The sequence below is a fragment of the Petromyzon marinus genome, chromosome 13 (assembly GCF_048934315.1).
Source record: "Petromyzon marinus isolate PM22_M1 ecotype Great Lakes invasive population chromosome 13, UKy_Petmar_22M1.pri1.0, whole genome shotgun sequence".
Classification (NCBI taxonomy): domain Eukaryota; kingdom Metazoa; phylum Chordata; class Hyperoartia; order Petromyzontiformes; family Petromyzontidae; genus Petromyzon; species Petromyzon marinus.
Window position 1 is genome coordinate 9,407,245 of NC_133679.1, and position 21,544 is coordinate 9,428,788.

At 43.5% G+C, this 21,544-nt stretch overlaps 2 protein-coding genes across 2 annotated transcripts in view; one reads left to right on the plus strand and one right to left on the minus strand.

Annotated features, from left to right (window-relative positions):
* The window catches only part of LOC142924428 (uncharacterized), a 357,538-nt gene extending 338,870 nt beyond the window's left edge, over positions 1 to 18,668 (minus strand). The window contains exon 1 of the transcript XR_012941649.1: positions 18,554 to 18,668. The gene's annotated coding sequence lies outside the window, so the exon portion shown is untranslated. The remainder of the gene's footprint in view (positions 1 to 18,553) is intronic.
* Positions 271 to 13,023, plus strand: LOC116941976 (relaxin-3 receptor 1). The gene is made up of 3 exons (XM_032953413.2): positions 271 to 1,746; positions 2,075 to 2,168; positions 2,260 to 13,023. The coding sequence occupies exons 1-3, from the start codon at positions 1,596 to 1,598 to the stop codon at positions 3,542 to 3,544; spliced, it is 1,530 nt and encodes a 509-aa protein (XP_032809304.2). The 5' UTR covers positions 271 to 1,595; the 3' UTR covers positions 3,545 to 13,023.
* Positions 18,669 to 21,544: the final 2,876 nt, after the last annotated feature.

The window sequence follows — 21,544 nt, forward strand, 5'->3', positions numbered from 1 at the left end:
CATAAAGAACGTGTGTTTTTGTTTATGCTATGCCAGAGGAAAATTACACGAGGCTAATCAATAGGCCTACATTAAACTGGATATCCATTTGGAAAGGAAATCAGTTTGCTTTAATCGGTCTTTGCACCAACATTATTTTCATATGTTGTTACCAAAAGTTAACCTCTATAGTGGATCAATTGATCAGCAAAGGTCACATTTATCATATGTATGCATTCCTATACTTTTCACTGGGCAGAAACAAATGCCATCAAATTTGACAAAAAAATGTTTTTCTCCATCGTAATCCCAAATGGAATGATGCTATTCTTGACCATTCGCTCTGGCTTCACAAGTTGAAGACAAACGCCAGTTTGAGTGCGAAAGCAAACGTGCTTCACGGGCAAGGCTGTGGCCACCCGTGACAGGAGCCCAACTGCGAGTGCCACCGCGTGTACACAGCGTTGATTTGCGCTCCCAAGACAACCCAATACGACGGTGCTTGGAACATTCCACGGGGGTTAATTTATTGATTTGTTTTTCAAACAACAACCAAACAACAAAAAAACGAGGTCACTGAATGGCCAGCTTTGCAGTTTCGTGTTACATTCGTGCAAAAAAAGATTAATAGGATACAGTTAAAACGTGAAGGTGTCATCTATTGTATGGATTTAACATGCTTCGCGTTGACGTTTTATATTTCGAGCCAATTGTTAGAAAAACAAAAACACTCGTTGCTGCAAAAAAAAAACACAATACGATTTGAATTCTATTTTACGATTTTTCCATTGCATTTGAGCTTGGCATCGGGTCAGGTACTATCGTTAATACTATTGTTAGCTGTAATTTGTATGAAACGATTCACATTCAAAGACCAATTTATAGTGTAATCACGTTTAATTGCTAAGAATGTTTTGCCATTAAAGAGTGTAACGAGGGTATTTAATTTAGATTTTTTTTTTTAGCAGTGGCCAGATTACAAATTATCTACAATTAAGTCAACAATACATCTTACAGGTGCAGTGGACATAATGATACAAAGCCGCCACCCACAGGGCACACAGTGATCGTAAAAGATTGTGACTGAATAATTGATTTAAATAATTACGATGTTGCTGAAGAAGAGATACAAAAACAAAAATTTACCACGAACAAGGTCGAGTTTATTTTAACAGCGATATATGTTTGAAAGCCGACATTTTTTCTTATTTTGGCACCCAGAAATGACAGACAATAGGGTCATATCGCAGGGAAAGAACACCATAAAGATCCACATTGCAGCCCCTCTGAACCACGACCGTCTCCGGTGGGGTGTATCGCTTAAGCCAATACAAATCGGGAAACCCCCGCTACTACGAGTGCTGCTGTAAACACACACTCCACGACAGTAAAGATTTACATTTGACTCTCTCCATGAGCGGGCAACTGTGTTATGCATGTGTCTAAACAAAACGAATATTAAGAGGTTATAATTGAGCGTGTTGTCAAAATAACTCACCGCATGACTGCCCTTGACTAGCCATTAATATCACTCGCTCTCGCACAGTCTATATGTAAAAGCCAAAACTTGCAGAGCTTGCTGATCAACGGTCACATCCGAGTGGGGGGAAAGGCGGATGAGGAGGGGGAAGGTCGGGGAGGGAGGGGGAAGGGGAGCAGGCGCGATTTATAAACACAGCTCCGCAAGTGGTGCTCCTGCAGTTGGCCTTTCAGTCTCGGCTCGTGCGCTTGCTTTCCCGCGGCGATGTGAGCTGCAACGTGTTGACGGTGGGAAGCTGCGTTCTGAATTGATTCGTTTCTCTTTGCCAATTGGTGTGCTATTCGTGTGGAAGACAAATATACATTTGACGAATTAAGTTACGACCAATCGGCGTCGTTTGATTCCGTGTGTCACAGGGGTCTCGTTTCCGAGAAACCTGTTCGCTACTTTCAGCACCTCGGACAGCGTACTCTACCGCGCTGCGTGCCGATTACCTGGCCCGCTGCATTGTTTACCGTGCACGGTGTTAGCCAGTCGAGCGCGGTGGGTTAAGAACCCAAATGACGTGATTTTTTTGTTGTTGTTTACGCGCGACTTACAACTGTCGATCGCCAGGCTGCTCAGGTGGGAAACGAACTTCGCGTAAAGCTCTCAAGCACCCGCGCTTTCGGCAGACGAAGACCCGTTGCAGGTGTCAGTCAAGTCGCAGGTATTTTGCTCATTCGTAAGGCGATATGCGTCGATGAGTGGTTGCCACGCTGCACGCGGCAATTCGCGCTCTATTGGTATTGTTGTTGTAGGTCTCAGAGCAATCACAGAGCAACGGACAAAGGGGTCCAAATGGAGCCCGTGTCGTTCACCGGCGTGAAGACCTCTGCGGGCGCGAACGTCTCCAAGTATAATGTCAACTTCACAGCGCCGCGATACGTGACTCTGTACGACATCGACGTCCCGGCTGACGGCTCCGCCGGCCTTCGGATCATCATCTCCATAGTCTACTCGCTGGTGTGCGCCCTGGGGCTCGTGGGCAACTTCTTGGTTATTTTCCTCATGAGGAGCAAGCAGCGGTGGCAGAAATCGGCGATAAACACCCTGGTGTTCGGCCTGGCAGTCACGGACTTCCAGTTCGTGCTCACTCTGCCTTTCTGGGCCGTGGAGGTGGCGCTGGATATGACCTGGCCATTCGGGCTCGTCATGTGCAAGCTCATCTTGTCGCTGACCGTCATGAACATGTACGCGAGCGTCTTCTTCCTGACGGTCATCTGCATCACGCGCTACTGGTCCATCGCTTCGGCCCTGAAGGCGCGGAGAAGGCCCGCGGCTTGCACGGCCATGTGGCTCAACCTGGTCATCTGGCTCGCGGCTGGACTCGCCACGCTGCCGCACGCCATCTACTCCACGACGGCGGTCGTGTCCAGCGAGGAGCTGTGCCTCGTCCGCTTCCACGGTCCCGTCAGCAGCGCGCAGTTCTGGCTCGGGCTGTACCATCTCCAGAAGATTGTGCTCGGCTTCGCGTTGCCCCTGCTCATCATCAGCGTGTGCTACCTGCTGCTGCTGCGCTACCTTAAAGTGCACACGCTCAACAACAACAACAACCCCAAGAAGCGGTCGCGCGTCACCAAGTCGGTGACGGTCATCGTGCTCTCGTTCTTCGTCTGCTGGCTCCCCAACCAGGCCATAACGCTCTGGGGCGTGCTGGTCAAGTTCAACAGGGTGCCCTTCAGCTCGGCGTTCTACGCCGCACAGACGTACGTGTTCCCGGCCAGCGTGTGCCTGGCGCACACCAACAGCTGCCTCAACCCGATCATCTACTGCCTCATGCGCACCGAGTTCCGCGAGGTGCTCAACGAGATGTTCTGGAGAATATCCCCCGCCGCGTTGACGCGCAATTGCCAGATCGGTCCCTTTCTGCACACCGGGGCTCGCACCCGCGAGCGCTGCGAGGCGAGGGTCGCCAACGACGTCGTGGCCATACCCCTGCAGCCCCTGGATAGCAGCGAGCAGGCTCGCAACCGGGGCTCGAACCCGTGCCACCGGAGAGACGACACCCTGCCCAGCACCACGGCCGTGCAGCGGCTGTGCTGAGCATCGGAGCTCAAGAGGCCGCAGTGTTCCCCGCGCACACTCTGCACCACGCGTGTTGCTCGTTCAAGATGCCACGAGGCGGTTCGGCCCGCTGAGATGCATTTCATCGTATTTTTTTTTAAACATTTTATTTATAGACTTTTCCTCGCAATGGGCTTTGTAGGGTACCGTGGTCGTCTATTCGTTTTGATGGTGGTAGTGATCCATACGCTCGGTTGAGATACTGCCACAATTTATTACACTTGTACACCCTGGGTGTGTGTAAAACGTAATTACGGTTGTATTTAACCTCACTGAACTCAACGCATTACGCACACAGATGGCGCATGCGAGGTGGGAGCGCGCGTGTATCCTGTTGGTTGTGCAAATGCACGGACAAGTACTGTACTTAAGCACGAAGCCTATGAAGCTATGACCCCCTCCCCCCACGCCGAAATGCGCCCGTTCTCGTCAGATCTCGGAAGCTCAGCAGGTGTGAACCTGGACAGCGCTCGGATGGTCGACCACCAATGCGAAAAGCAGGCGTCGTAGAATGCCGCAGGACTGCATCGTCAGCAGCGGGCAGTGCAGCGAGAGGCCAGCGTTGTATTCTACTATCCTTCAACGTCTAAGCTCACCGCCTTCACGAACCCGTGCTGACCAGCGTGGTGAAGTGCGCTCAAATACCTAACCACAGTTAACCGCACGGCCCTCTTCCAGCGGCGGATTGACATAAGGGCTGTAACATGGGCATGCGTCCGAACCAGTATCATTAAACAAAAACGTTACTACTGATGCGTGCGATCAAGAGAGTACGCGCTGGGGGTAGACAAACTGCGTGTTTCAACTGCAGGGAGGGGAAGGGCAGCACAACATTGTAGAAAAAAAAAACACGGAGTCATACTGTTTGGGGACATTGAGGACGAGTAAACTCATTGGCAAACATTCCATCAAATCGTTATTGTTGAGTGCACTGTGGGTGGGTCTGTTCTTCGATGTAGATCACAGGATTGGCTTAATAGTTCGTGTTTTGTGTGCATACTTTGTTAAAGTGGTGTATACAGACTTGGCCAACAAAATCTACTTAAGTAAACATTTAGATGGTGGTGGCAAATTGTATGATTAAATCGGCTTGCTTAACACCAGTAATTTAACATTGGAGCCATTTGCTTGTTGTGTTTTCAGCTACCCAATCCAATTAATGCCATATATTGTTGGGGCGGTTGCACAGTGGTTAATACGGTCTGCTACAAACCCGGCGACCCGAGGTCTATGCAAAAACCGGTGACGATTATCTGACTGGTTCTGGGCCTCCTCTAGGTAGACTCAGCCGCAAATGAATACCTGGTGTGGTGTGCAATCATCATCACGAGCGAGACAAAGGCAAGGACAAAAACATCGGCTTGTCACGTGGGCATGTATTGCCAAATGCTTGTTTTCCTTTTCAGTAAAAACCGGTTACGTTGAAACGCAAACGAAAATCTTTGGCCAAGCATCACCAGGCGCTCGCAAGAGCTCAAGGTACCTGATGTAGGCGCCACGACGCCATGGGGAAAAGTTATGCAGGTGAACCGGTTTGATAGAGCTGATTGCTGCTTCGTTGTAATTTACAGAGTACAAATAGTGTAGCAAAGTGAATTTATTTAATTATTGGCGAACACGGGCTATGGGTTAACTCCATTACGGTGTTATTGCGTTCGTTCAAATTGAGAATGGTAAAAAAAAGTCGAAGTAAATCGTTAGTAAATGCCAATGTATACAACTTTAGATAGTAGTGGAAGGTGCCTTAGAAATACATGCAAATTGTTATATCTTCAATGAAATACATGTACCCAACTATAATGTAACAAACAATAACTTTCCATCCCCCACCATACTAATATTAATAACTAACCCTCATAGCTCAAAATTACATTATATTTTGCACTTTAGCCCAAAATAAATCAATTATTGGTCGTCATAATATTGGTCATGAAAGTAAAAATACAATTGCTATGATTACACTGTTAACCTGGACTCATTCGGAACACTGAACACAATCCATTATAATTTCCAATTTTGAAAAATTGATTCAAGAAGAGTTTTACAAATCCGTGTAGATTTTGTGCATACTTGAGTGGAAATTCAGACATTCTGATAATCGTAACTAGATGTAATGTTAATGTATTAATTATTTGGAAGCATTACACATTATTACATCTGTAATAATGTTAATAGACTGCTTGTGTGTTATGTGTTAGTGTACGTTGTATTGCACACTCTATTATTGCAACATGTGAGTGTGTGTGGCTGTGTGATACTCTCCGTGGAATTGAAATTGCGAAGCCATCAAGGATCATGATAATTATGGTTTTTTATAAATTTAAAACCGTTCGGCCTTGATTTGTGAGCGCTTGTCATGCCTGCATCAGTTCATCCTAATTCAAATCAATATAGTTGATAGCATTCATGTGATCAATATATACATATGATTTATCGAGACTATTTGTTAAAAGATTAAACTTTTACAACTCAGAATGCAGATGAACGTGACGACAATAAAAATTAGAATGAGAAGATATTTTTTGAAATTGGATTTTGAGAAAAACAACTGTAAAGTCAATGGGAAATTATTAGGCATCTCAGACTTTATAACCACGTGGTCATTAAAACAACATATGTCAATGAACGACACGAAATTATTAAAGAACTTGCCAAAGAAAGCCGTAAAGTGTGGTTCAAGATTCCTATGAGCAAAATAAGTAACTCATAATACACGTTTTTGGGTTAGATCGCGTTATTTATAAATCTGTCGTAACCCTCCACCACCCGACACGGCCAATCAGCAAAAAAAGTGTCATGTTGACAAAAGACAAATAAATTTTGATTTAAAGCTTTCGTGACTGCAGTAATTCATATTCTTAGTTTTTTCGGTAAAGTCACGTTGAAGAGAAAACTAAGAATATAAAAGACAAATAGTTCACTACTTTAGCCCACCGGTGTGTTGAAGAGTAAATCCCCAACATTTGCAGTTTTGGATTCACTCTTCAACACACCGGTGGACTAAAGTAGTGAACTATTTGTCTTTTGTCAACGTGAAACTTTTTTTTTGCTGATTGGCCGTGTCGGGTGGTGGAGGGTTACGACACATTTATAAATAACGCGATTTAACCCAAAAACGTGTATTATGAATAATATTGGTCGCGAAAGCCTACGTGTAAAACAAAATAAGTAACCTACAAGTTGCTAAACAAAATTTTAAAATTTGGAGTCACACAACTGGAAAAACACAGCAGAAAATATATACTTATGACAATTATTGAATGTGGATTGATATAAAAAAATGACATCAAATAAATAGTGAATGAAAGCAGGATGGAGTGCTTTTTTTAAAACTGCATATACGCCTAAAGATGTAGGTGGTGAAATCAGTTCATGTGCAAAAATCTCATCGCAATTAATTTCCCTCGTGGACACGAACGGAGTGAAATTCATCGTGACATCACAAGACCATGGGAAATGGTGAACGCATGTTCCCGAAATCTTCGAAAAAACGTCAGCTTCATAAAATGCATGTCTTTCTTGTCACGCTAGCTTCGCAATTATACACCTTGTGGTTATACGCACTGTCGGTTCAAATTAATAATGGATAAGTATTTTTAATATAACATTAATGGTGAGACGTAATTTGGTCACGAAAGAATGTTGTGAATGTTTATAGACTTCAATTAAACGTAAGATTTGTTATTTTCTTGCCAGCCATCGTCCCGCCAAGCTACCTTCTGGAGATGATTAGGTCAATGCATGCAATGTGCCCAGTAATGACAACGACAGGCATTGCACCGAAGATGGATAACATTTATGGCGAATTGTAATCGGACTTTCGGCACACAAGCGTTTATAGAGCCAGATCACCATCACAGTGGTTGTCTCACCCCCCCTCCCCCCCCCCTAATGCGATGGAATTTTTTTCCCTCAAAAGTTCAGCGGAAATGCCTGTGGCTCCGCATGTCACATTGAGTCACCCAAATGGTAAAAAGTTACAAGCCGGTGGGATGACAAATCGGTGGGATGACAAAGCGTGTTGTTCTCTTGCCACAAGCGCGCACTGTCAATCTTAGATCTGTTTGAACTCCACTCACGCGTGGCTCGTTTTTCACTGAGGTGCGCGTTGACATCACTCGCCACCACGTCGTTTGCAACAAGGTTGTTTTCGACATTTGGAGAACTATTTATGAAGAGTGAAAGCGAGGTGAGCAACCCGATGAGCGGTGAAGCATGCCATTGACTACAGCAACTCAATAAAGAGCTAAGGCTGCAAGCTAAAGTAATTAACACTTTGAAAAAAAAACTGCCTGTCGATAACTTCTCTCAATTTCACTGTGGGGTTCACGGTGTTTTATCTATTGTTTAACATGTATATATATTGAAACGTTTCGTTCGTATATAGTGTATACATCCATAGATTATTCTCTCATTAAATATTTCCAGGAGCCATCGACCTGTCCAAGCGGGGCAGGGGAAGGCTTGGGAGGGATTATTTTCTGGAGCTCGGCCCCAAAAAGCTCCGGATGAAATTAAGCCCTGGTATTATCTATTCCAAGCATCGCTAACCGCAAATAGTAAACATTCACACAGGTGGTGTTTTTTAAATATTTCTGAGAGCAAACATGGTCAGCAGACTTACAGAGGTCATATACGGGTAGCTTTTTGGCCTCATAAATGGTGGGGAGTGAATACAAATCCATCGCATGACTAGTTATAGATCACAACAAGACTCGTCCTTGTGTATTGATTGAAAATGTAAAACAAAAACATCTAAAATGTGAATATTACATCGTGAGAGATATGGTTTACAAATACCATTGATATTTAACCATTTGTATTGCCTCATTGTATGTTTTTTTAAATCGATGAAATACTTGCACTGTTGTACAACAATTGCATTGTGTTCTCTTGAAGGCCAAATTCTGGACCTTTCTGGAATGGGTCATACAAGCCAGCCACGTGCCAATATTGCTGCTCGCATGGGTTTGATAAATACGTAACAACAGAGTGAACACAAATTTAAAACCCAAAAGTGATATGTCATTTGGTTAACAAACAATCTCATGCGACCCAGAATTATTACATGAGGTTGTCTTCAGTGCTGTTCCATAACGTTTGTCAATGATCACAGGGCATCTCTGTAATAATTGACAAAGTACAGGCTGTCCACGAAGATGTCATCATCTATTTGTGAAATAATTAAAATTGGGTTTGAGGTGCGTTTTAAGGTTTGAGGTATGTGGTTTGAAAATATTGGCAAAGGAATTCATTAAACTCAATCAATGGAGACAATCACAGCCGATGCAATCACGGTGGGCGAGACACCTGGCACTCTCTCCAATCTAGATGCGATGTGTGTCGCCAAACGCCATGGTGGACACGTGAAGGATAGGATGAACCCCTCGTGATAAAAAAAATCTTCACACTACCGCGTGTGCGTGTATAGTTTTTGTGGGGAGCGGTGGCGCAGTGGTTAGCGCATTACGCTATGACCCTCGGCGAGCTGAGATCGATGCCGGCTCACAACCAATACCAGTGGCAGTCCTGGGACTCCCAGAGATAGATTCAGCCTTAAATGAGTACCTGGCGTGGTGTACCATGCTGGCCTTCATAGATCTTCGCTAATTGTACTTGCAGCGACAGGCAACAGGCTATTCGGGGGAATCTGAATTATTGATCGAGAACAAACTGCTGTCTCATAATTATTGAATAATAGATCACACCTTTGTGGACACCCTGCGCATTCGCTAGAGTTCTTAAAGCACTTTTAGAAAACAGTGAAGTTGTCTATGGAACGAGAGAATACCGTAATTTTGTCAACAGTACTCTTTAACTGGGACTAAGGGGCTGAAAGTGTGTCACAACATACAAAAATGCATGTAAATATATATACTTCACTGTGTGTAATATATATAAATGATATGTACTTTATACGTAGCTGCTGAATGCTGAGCAACACACACTCGTGAACATTTGTGTTGTAATGTTTAGAGCCCTCTAACTCCCTTTGGCTGCTTATTGAGAAGCAGCGGTGCCACAACGCGTCACGACATCGATGTAATATTGATTCTTGAGCTCACAACGCGGGCACGTGAATCGCATGTATGGAAATAATTGTTCTTTCAATATACGCTGAACATAATAGGTTCGCCTGACCCCCTGAAGTTAATCGTGACACTGCATTATGAAGAGTGATGGAATCATATTTAAATGGGAAAAAAACACGCCCAAGGTTTCCTCTAGGTATTGATCGTACTATTCCGCCGTTGGCAAGAGTAGATTGAGCCATTGCATCTCAGATAAATCAGTGTACAATCGGAATTATGTTCCACTGTTACATTATTTCATTAGCTGTTTGCTTTGGGATGCGGCTTAACTTCTGATGTTCAGGTAACGTGTGAATCCCCGCAACATCAATTCAGGATGTATGTATATTGAACTTCTTTCGCACCGTACGTAGCCGACCCTGCTAATCGGATGTGCGGGGGAAGGGCAGTGCACCTTTATACGCTTGAACCTTGCGTTCATGCCTCTGTGGTGTAATTTCGGGTTGTTGCGCTGTGCTGTTGTGCATGTTGTTCGACGTTTTGCGCCATGTGCTGGGAGCTTCTTCGATCAATTCATCGTTTGAATTAGCTCACAGCACGCGGAGCGAAACGTCAGACACCGTGTCTAACAGCACGCGGTACAATTATAGAGCTGGGCAGCACAACCGCTCGTTGTGGTGGTTTACAGTGAGGTAATGTTCGAGCACAAATTATACGAGAGTGGAACTTTGACACTGACTCGCTACTATTTTGTTTGGGGTGCTCAAGTAAATATTGCATTGTGAACCTATTCACAGTACAGCATTAATGGTATTCATGAAACTGCGGTTAACAGAATGATTATCTAAGTTTGTGGAAGATATGGTAATTTCCTTAGATCTCAGAAGCCATGTAGGTTTGAGCCTGATGAGGATTTGTTGCAGGGGTAGCCATCAAAGTTTCCCCACCGATGTCGATACAGGGCCGTGTGGTGGCCAAGAGCATGGTCGTGTGGAGTGTGGAGTGTCACCTGCTCTTACGTGAGATCTTCTCTCTCGGTAATTCTGGCTTCCTCCCATTTGGCAAAAAAAAAACATTAAAATGCAGGACAATCCTTAAGAAGAGTTTTGACACTTGGTGAGGCTGTCATGGGTAAATAATTTGCATTTTTTTTAAGTCAACAATAATTCTTAAATAATGTAGTAATGTGCACGAATCCTATAACGCAATTTAAAGGTATACCGGTATAAGACTCACATCCCAAAGAAACTCTATGGAATGAATACTGTTTACTATGAAGTAGGTTGTGAGAGAAAAAAATCAGGAGCACGTGCTTCGTTTCTCACGTAGAATAAAGGAGGAAGACGCTCTCTCTTGGCAATGAAGCTGGCTCATTTCAGGTGTTGATCGTGCTATTACCTGCGGGTCAGGAATATTCTCATTTGGAATGTGCTACTATATTCCCAAAATGTAATGGAAACCAGTTATATAGAGACACAGAGTATGCAAAAAAAATCGAAAGAGAGAACATGAACCTAGTGGTGTATATTTTGTATTTGAACGTACATTGTGTACAACAACAACAACAACAAAATACGTGCATACATTATATATCATGAATAAATGTCATCTTGTGCCTTTAGAATAAGGAATGGCCAAGTAGACATAACATTAGACCATTGATTACTTTTTTTAAATATATACTAAAGTATTGTGATTTATTCAGCGATCATTTTATATATATAAAAAAACATATACACGTGCAAATATTTGCTAATTATGCACTTTATATATAAACACTTAGAGGCAGATCACGTTATCCTAGAGTGCTTCAGCATGTTAGAATATCAGCTAAATGTGCTACTGCTCAATCATTAATACAGTCGATGAACACAACAAAGAGCAGTGTTATAATAAAGTCGATGGGCCATTCATTGCCATGATATTATAAATCACTGCAGAATAATACGAGCATTTCCTAATTTACTCGTAAAAAAATCACCGCACTTTATATACCTGTTGCATAAATTGCCCTTGGTCATCACTCTTTGAATTGTGGCTCTGTGATCGTGTAATCCATTGTGCATTTTGTCCTGGGCGAGCGATAACTGATAAAACATTATTAATGTATTTTAAAACCTAAAACCTGCAAAGTTAGTTTCGCTTGTGTTGTGCACTTTCTTTCTTCGTGAATTGCATTGATATTATCATAGTTCAGCATGTGCAATGCTATAATTGAAGCCATTGTGTGGCTTGCCAGCTTCGTTTTTGACGTATTTCATTTTTTAGAGCTTAGATTTCTCATGGAATGTTTGACATGGTCCCCAAATCATCCAACCATCTGTACTTTAGACCTCAGGCCCAATCATGTAACACTCGTGTTTGAAGTACAGTCCTGTAACTGATACATAATTAGTATTCTATGGCTACCTTGCCCATGTAAGGCAGAGCGTGTGAATAACTGAATTAAGGGCCTGGGAGATGGGTGGAACAGTCAACAACTCAGGCCCACGCGGTAGCGAGATAACTCCATCGCCTGGTATGTGGGATGATCGTGGCTTCCATCCCGACCGTGGTCGCGTAGATTCTTCTCCGGGGTCTCCGGTATTTCCCCTCCACATTTAGAATTAACATGTCATTGAGAGTATTTGGTTGGTATACATTTACACGTGATAAGCCACTTCGTCGCTTTTGAAAAAGCTCAGTGAGCCTTACCTGGTTTGAATAAACATAGTTTAGTTCAATAGTTTTAGTTTCACTCGTGATAATATTACCCCCGTGCATGCGTAACATACCCTCCGCGCTAATACATGCAGATGGCGGACATTGCCACCACGTTGCCATTAAGTCGACTCTTGTCGAAGAGTATACAAATCCGGATCATTGTCTTCTTGAGTGAGATAGGCGGTAGACCAGCCCCTACAAACAGCCGCAATCACACACTGCACCTGCACGTGTTCGCCAGTCTTCACCGAGGTCTTCATTAGAAGTTCGGTTGGGTGGGAGGGGGGGTGTTGAATCTATTTTCCACATCCTACCGCCTGGCTGCTCCAACCAATGAAAGACCGTTACTCTTGTGATAAGATGTAATGAAAGGTGCGGATCATACTGAAGTGTGTTTTTTGTTGTTTTTGTGAACCACTGTCGCGATGAGTAGATGCTGAATTTGAGCGCGGGCAAATGCACGAAACGAACATGGAGGTGCCACTGGAGCACGTCTTGATTTGTCGTATACGTTATTTAATCGGTGTCCGTTTCATGCCGGGCCGTTTCTTCTTCTAAATGTAACCCCCGCATACATGGCCAGTGTGTATGTGTTGGTGTTCAGCTTGTGAAAGTGATTATTAATACAGTCGCAGTAAAATACTCTGCATTGAAGTTGTTGTTCGTGTAAAATATAATATTTCAGAACGAAATGAATAAATATGTAATGTACAACGACTGAAATACGTTTTATATGTTTTTTTTTATTGCAAATCATTAACTTAACAAAAAATTACGTGAACATAATAGCACGCGCTGCTGTGTGGCATATGTACAAGTACACCGGAGACAATGGTAGATGTTTTGCAATTTAGATTGAAGAGTAATTTTTGGGACAAGCTGTCCCATCTTACGTGTTCCACCACTCAACCCTAACCCTCTGGGGCTGATAGTCTCATGATTACATAAAATGATTACATAAAACAGTTTGCATAAAGCCATCATTTTACAAAACTGCATTTCACCCAATGTCCCGTATTTCTTTCACAGCTGCAGGCACGTTTTTAGAGTGTGCCTTCTCAGGGTGCAAAATGTATCATAGTTGTGTTTTCTGGATGTGTTTAGTTTTTTATCCTTTCAGGTTCAAGCATTTCATTTATGTGCTGTATTTATGATCATTATGGAGGCACTTGTTGCTTGTGTGACTTCTGTTCAGCACACTTATGATTGAATGTCCGCACCTGTTTTGTTGCTGAGTAATTTAGTGCATATGAATATATATTTGCATCCACAAAAAAACTCAACATATTCCCTCAATAATAGTGTGACCTTCAAGGGAATATATATGCTAGGTGACATTTCGAGCAATAGCCCTTCTTTATAGCACATATGCAACAATTGTGCTTGTGTACCACTGTCCACCTCCGATTCGCTTGGTTGGCTACGCACGGTGAGAAAGAAGTGTAACATACACACCGTAAAAAAACAGCATCAGAAAATAATGTATGTTGCATTAAGATATTACATCACATCCGTGACACTACATAGCATATGTGTTAGGCATATGTATAGGTTCAAGCACACAACAACGGGTGATGCATGTCTGCCACACGGTCTCCGTGTACTCTATGCGTGTTAAGTTTACGATGCAATAATCAAATATCATCCTTAAGGCTCGACTACGTTTTATTTGTATGTTGTACGGAATTGGATCACGTGGCTCTCACAGTCACACCCGCTACAAGGCGCTTGCATTCATAGCGATATTTAAACAAACAAAAAAAGACAAATCAATCTTCAATCGCAATAATTAATTTAATCATCGGGGGATAAATGGAGAGGGGGTGTTTTATTTCTCATCACATCCACACCGCTGTGAATTCAACCTAGGGGTGTCCAATTACCACAAATCACAACCGGTGAACGCGCTCGTGTGTTGAGCAACCTCGGTTGTCGCGAAACCGTTTACATGCCTCGCATTCCTTCACCTTTTGACATGCGCCACCTTGGCATTTACTTCAGAGGAGCGCGTCACACATGACAGACCGTGCCACTGTGGCGCAAGACGGATGTGTGCGCGCGCCACTGGTGGAAACGAAAATTAAATATTCCATATTTGACAAGAGACGATCACACAGCTATCATTGCTCCAAGCCACACAACTCACAGTAAGCACAACCCCGTGAATTTACTTTCTCTTGCCACCACAGCTATCGGAAGGGCCTACACGAGAGGGAACTTCTCGACTCGAGAGAGCACGCGTGGCATGCTCCTCTATGCCGGCCATGCTTGGATGTGCTAGTCGTAATGATGAAGCCAATTATTTACCGATCATTATTGAAAGCCTCACCGAGTCGTAAGACTATTCAAGTGTGGCGTGTGGGTGAAAACTGTAATATCGTGGGTAAAAACCCATGCATACAAGGGGATAGCACTTAATTATCTGCACAGCTATATACTAATTCAACCAACAGACAAACACAGCCACCATAAATAGAACCAAACCAACTGTGGAACACGCCCATTGCCGTACTGCCCTTTTCTGGCACCTTGCCCTGGCAATCACACGCCCATAGCACCCCGTGGCGTGCACATCGCTTCTCACCCATCCAAGCAACTTGAGCCAGGCGTGACCCTCCGTAGTTTCCGAGATCCCGCAAAAATTTCGGCACAAGCAGGTGATGGGATAGACTAGTGATAATTTTAAAAAGGCGGTTCAGCAGAATCCCCAAATGCTGTATATCTATGCTCCCACGTCTATTATTCCTGGCTTCACCGACCCGCGATGACCAGCCGTCGTGCAGTATGGTCGAATAGTAGCTTGGGGAGGCCGTCATCCAGCAGTAGATTGACACTGTGGCTGTATATAGACATGTGCGGTACTTTAAAAGGTGTTACTGCTGCATACGGTCATAGAGCACACGCTGGGCTAAAGACTCGTGTGCATAGCCTGCAGGGAGATTTCACGAGTAGTCATGCTGCTTTAAGATGATTAAGGAGGAATACAACCATTGGCATGGGGTTTGGAGGACCTCATCCAGCAGTGGAATTAGCAAACGGGCCGTAGCTGTACAGATGCGTTGCCTGTCAACCCAAACGATCCGGGTCTCTAAGTGCTGTCCTTGCCATTCGCTACGCGTGGTGCACGCTTTGTGTTACATCACCCCGACTAATTACGGTAATTATCAGCGGTGAACGAGGTTAGTGATTGTCAGCGTGAATGCACATTGTGCCTTTGCAAATTCGTGATATTTTTAAAACATTTCGCTCACCGGGAAACTACTACGAGAATAGTTAAGCTATTCCTGAATTCATAATATAGGTCTTTGGGTTAGATCGCGTCAATATATAAATGTGTCGTTGAACCCGCCACCACCCGACACAGCCAATTAGTAAGGTTTGTCACGTTAACAAACATGCCAATTCGTTACGAGTGTAGTGACATCGCCGGATGTCACCGTGTAGTACCGGCCCTAGAGAGGCACGGCGTGTGATGTAACGACATCACAGACACCACTATGGTGTGGGTGTAGTACTGACCCTAGAGGGGCACGGCGTGCGATGTAACGACATCACGGACACCACTATGATGTGAGTGTAGTAGCGGCCCTAGAGAGTCACGGCGTGTGATGTAACGACATCACGGACACCACTATGGTGTGAGTGTAGTAGCGGCCCTAGAGAGGCACGGCGTGCGATGTAACGACATCACGGACACCACTATGATGTGGGTGTAGTACCAGCCCTAGAGAGTCACGGCGTGCGATATAACGACATCACGGACACCACTATGGTGTGAGTGTAGTAGCGGCCCTAGAGAGTCACGGCGTGCGATGTAACGACATCACAGACACCACTATGGTGTGGGTGTAGTACTGACCCTAGAGGGGCATGGCGTGTGGTGTAACGACATCGTGGACACCACTATGGTGTGGGTGTAGTACCAGCCCTAGAGAGGCACAACGTGCGATGTAACGACATCACAGACACCACTATGGTGTGAGTGTAGTAGCGGCCCTAGAGAGTCACGGCGTGCGATGTAACGACATCACGGACACCACTATGGTGTGGGTGTAGTACTGACCCTAGAGGGGCATGGCGTGTGGTGTAACGACATCGTGGACACCACTATGGTGTGGGTGTAGTACCAGCCCTAGAGAGACACGGCGTGTGATGTAACGACATCACGGACACCACTATGGTGTGGGTGTAGTACCGGCCCTGGAGGAGTACAGTGAGCACTGATTGATAGTGCTGGGTGGCACCACGCCAGCCCTACAGGATAGGGTGTGGGAGTGCCGGCCATAGGAATGAGGGCACTCTGGTTGACCCGAGAGGACACGTGACCAGTTAAAGTCAACAAAGGGGCCGCAAGTGGGGGCTCGAGGTGGTCACGTGGTCGGGGTCCAGGTCCTGCTCGAGGATTCTGGAAGGTGGTCGTGGCTAAGGGCGGAGTCAGCCACGCCACAGAGGATCTAATTCGGGTCCCCAAGAGGGACCGGCGTTGTTGTTCATCCTGAAGAAACCTTCGTCTGCGTTCTACGTCCTACAGAGTCTCCAACACGTGGACCTGGACCCGAGCTGTGGTCCGGTCCGTTGTAGCTTGTTACGTTGTAATTAGTGTAGTTAGCCTGGTGGTCCACCACCACAGGTTGTTATTAGTGTGGTTAGCCTGGTGGTCACCACCATAGGTTGTTATTCTGTTAAGGGGCAGTTACCCCGTGTGTTGGTGTTAAATAAATGTGTTGCCTCCAAGTGTATGTCTGTGACTCAGTTGAACTCACTACACTAGTACAGCACACCGTTATGTTGGAGCGTAAACCCACAACATTTACAATTCGAGTACGACGTTTCGCCAGTAATTAGAACAAGCATAATCAGGCAACAAACCTTACTAATTGGCTGTTGGCAGGTTTAACGACACATTTATATTTACGCGATCTAACCCAAAAACCTCTATTATGGATAATATTGGTTGTGAAAGCCTGCGTGTTAAACAATTCCTTTATAGCATTTCTTTTGTTCACAAGATGTTTTTTCTTCGTGTTTTTGTTTTTTTGTTTGTTGTGGTTGCACCCGATTCAAGAGCCGAATGGCTCACAGGGCTATACCAAAAATAAATAAATAAACTGGAAACTGAAAAATGCCCCGTTGATAGTAATTAACTGTTTAAGGGACATATTTTCCTGTGCAATAACTCTACGAAGTCTCTACAAAGGCTCTTGCCAACCCTGATTGATTATATTAGTGGTTTTCAAACTGCAGTTGCGTGGGTCATCATGATTTATGGTAGACTGCTCAGGCCTTGGGCAGACCCTTAAAGACTAAGAGCAGATCCATAGTTCCGAGATATACGTACACCACTTTGCTTCTCATTGATGTTATTTATGAGCGACACTAAAAAGAGAATTGAGACAAATTGAGCACAGTTGGAGGAGCGAAAAATAACCCTCCATTGTATGTCAAACTGTGCCCTTTTCACGTTTCGACAATGTGAGTCAATGCCTGGGGACCGTGAGCCTTCGTAAATCTCACCGTGCTTAAAGGTTCATGCGATGCTTGGGACTTCATGCTTTGCTATAAGTTAACCTGCCGGCCAAAAGCTGAGAGGCCTGGTACACGCTTTGGCAGGCTGTGACTTTCGTGTCAAAATTTGTTTTGAGATTACATAATTAGCGTTAGACCTCCTTTGCCAGTACCAAAATGTAATAATAGGGTTTTCCCCCTTTTTTCTGGCAACAAAACTGAAACCTTTTACGAGGATTCATGTTACTGCATTAACCACAATACCTGCAGTCAAAATGCAAACAAAAACCATACTATGATCATATATGCATTGTCCTTGAAACTGATTGGTCCACACCAAGGTTTCAGTTTTGTTGCCAGAAAAAAGGGGACACACGTATTACTGCACATGATGTCCGTGGCACGGCTTAGCTTCCGCAGTGACAAAACTGGGATCCTTGTAGAGCTGTGCCAGGCTGGTTCAGGCATGGCCCCAGCATGGCACAGTGGAAACGAATGTACTTTATTGTTGTGTGGATAAGTTTCTACTGAACATTATTTGATTTGTAAATGCATACATGTCTGTATGACATTATGTCCTTTCAGTTTAACACGTAGGCTTTCGCGACCAATATTATTCATAATAAAGGTTCTTGGGTTAGATCGCGTTTATTTATAAATGTGTCGTAACCCTCCACCACCCGACACGGCCAATCAGCAAAAAAAGTGTCACGTTGACAAAGACAAATAATTCACTACTTCAGCCCACCGGTGTGTTGAAGAGTTAATCCACATCTACAGTTTGAGTACGACGTTTCGCTGGTAAATACTTCCAGCATCATCGGGCAATTCGCCAGAATGGTAAAGCCCTCGCTTGCTCCTGGTTTTATATAGGGCAGCAGGGTGACGTCATCACTTAACTCATCAGGTGCAGTGATTAGAGGTGGAGGGGGGGGGTGTAATGTAATTATATAATCGATTAGTAATCAGTCATTGGTTATGATTAGTAATGAGTTGTAGATTAGTAATTCTTTAAATCAAAATGTAATGTGTATTATTTAATAATACGCTTCCAGGCCGCACTAAGCCGGTAGCTGTCAGAGCGATTAAAGTTATTCTTGTTCCTCTCAATTTCAATGGATTCTCTAATTAGTCTTTGCCAGTAATAATTAGTTTTACACACCACTGCAACATTGTCAAAATCAATTGAGTGTCCTTGTTGACAAGCATGTTCTGCCACTGCCGACAGTTGTGTTTGAGATAATTTAATATTTCTCTGATGTTCTTTTAGTCTTACGCTGATGTTACGTCCCGTCTGCCCAATGTAGCAGCTGCCACATGAACAATTAATCCGATATACACCTTCTGTTGATAGTTTAGGTAATGCGTCTTTAGTGCAAGATACTAGTTTTTGAATTTTGTGTACTGTACCAAATCTTACTGTAATGTTTTGCTTTTGCAAAACACGGGCTAATTTGTCAGTTACTCCTGAGATATATGGAATTTTTATTGTTTTAACAATCTGGTCGCTTTCAGTAGTATTGCTTTGCGATCGTGATTTCGCATTCAGTGCTCTGTTAATTTGAGCATTATCGTAGCCATTCTGTCGTAGTGCATCTTTAACGTGTTTAATCTCTCTCACTAGACTCTCACCATCTGACACTGTTTTCGCCCGATGTACGAGCGTCTTGATAAGAGAGGATTTTTGAGCTGGATGATGATGTGATTCTGCATTCAGATAGGCATCAGTGTGCGTTTGCTTTCTGTAAACGCTGTGTGTTATTTTACCGTTTAGGCCATGTCCAAGCAAAATAACACACTCCCATTCCTAGATATTTCACTTGGACATGGACTAAACGGTAAAATAACACACAGCGTTTACAGAAAGCAAACGCACACTGATGCCTATCTGAATGCAGAATTACATCATCATTCAGCTCAAAAAAAAAAAAAATCCTCTCTTATCAAGACGCTCGTACATCGGGCGAAAACAGTGTCAGATGGTGAGAGTCTAGTGAGAGAGATTAAACACGTTAAAGACGCACTACGACAGAATGGCTACAATAATGCTCAAATTAACAGAGCACTGAATGCGAAATCACGATCGCAAAGCAATACTACTGAAAGCGACCAGATTGTTAAAACAATAAAAATTCCATATATCTCAGGAGTAACTGACAAATTAGCCCGTGTTTTGCAAAAGCAAAACATTACAGTAAGATTTGGTACAGTACACAAAATTCAAAAACTAGTATCTTGCACTAAAGACGCATTACCTAAACTATCAACAGAAGGTGTATATCGGATTAATTGTTCATGTGGCAGCTGCTACATTGGGCAGACGGGACGTAACATCAGCGTAAGACTAAAAGAACATCAGAGAAATATTAAATTATCTCAAACACAACTGTCGGCAGTGGCAGAACATGCTTGTCAACAAGGACACTCAATTGATTTTGACAATGTTGCAGTGGTGTGTAAAACTAATTATTACTGGCAAAGACTAATTAGAGAATCCATTGAAATTGAGAGGAACAAGAATAACTTTAATCGCTCTGACAGCTACCGGCTTAGTGCGGCCTGGAAGCGTATTATTAAATAATACACATTACATTTTGATTTAAAGAATTACTAATCTACAACTCATTACTAATCATAACCAATGACTGATTACTAATCGATTATATAATTACATTACACCCCCCCTCCGCCTCTAATCACTGCACCTGATGAGTTAAGTGATGACGTCACCCTGCTGCCCTATATAAAACCAGGAGCAAGCGAGGGCTTTACCATTCTGGCGAATTGCCCGATGATGCTGGAAGTATTTACCAGCGAAACGTCGTACTCAAACTGTAGATGTGGATTAACTCTTCAACACACCGGTGGGCTGAAGTAGTGAATTATTTGTCTTTGTCAACGTGACACTTTTTTTGCTGATTGGCCGTGTCGGGTGGTGGAGGGTTACGACACATTTATAAATAAACGCGATCTAACCCAAGAACCTTTATTATGAATTATGTCCTTTGTTTTTGCAAAGGTAACACATTATATTGGCCAGTAATTTGCAACGTTGTCAATTGATTATTCTTTATTCTTTGTGTTCCAGTAAACATATTTTTATGCTACTCTTTGAAATGTTGCTACTCTTTGAAATGTATACATATTTTATAAGACATCCACAATTGAGAAATACTGGCAGTTATATCTGAAACACACAAACACCAATCATCCTGTAGTTCCAGTTTTGGAATTGTAAATTCGGGGTGTGGATCGATCACTTTATTTCTGAGCTGTTGACTCAACATACAAATAAATGTGTGATAGTTTTGAGTAGTAGGGCTCCATCGCTTTCATCATAACATGTTAAATATTGCATTCAGTTTCATGTTTGCGGTACGGGCAGACACACACAGGCGGATTTCCTGGAGGACTCTGCAATCAACAATTGTCCCATTAATCTATAAAGGGTTGCTTTGCGTCCAGTTTGTGATACAATGCAGTAATGTTGACACTAAAGATCACTACGGAAGTAAATGATGACGATGATAATAATAATGGATTTTTACTTTTCTTACTTTGCAGGTCACCACTAGTTTGTATAGGTTTGGAGAAATTAATGGCATTTGGACTTGGCACAAATATTCCGCAATCATAATGCAAACGCTATTGCTCAAAGCCTACAGTAGAGGCATGCTTTGAACAGTTACCATTTATACGCATGGAACATTTCCATTATAAATAAAAGAATACGTATCCT

What these genes read in the sequence shown, in the direction of transcription:
- LOC116941976 (XM_032953413.2), top strand. Translation starts at nt 1,596, where the DNA reads ATGAGGAGGGGGAAGGTCGGGGAGGGAGGGGGAAGGGGAGCAGGCGCG. An exon ending in TGAGCTGCAACGTGTTGACG is followed by an intron (nt 1,747 to 2,074) that starts GTGGGAAGCTGC and finishes GTCGATCGCCAG; the next exon opens with GCTGCTCAGGTGGGAAACGA. An exon ending in AGGTGTCAGTCAAGTCGCAG is followed by an intron (nt 2,169 to 2,259) that starts GTATTTTGCTCA and finishes TTGTTGTTGTAG; the next exon opens with GTCTCAGAGCAATCACAGAG.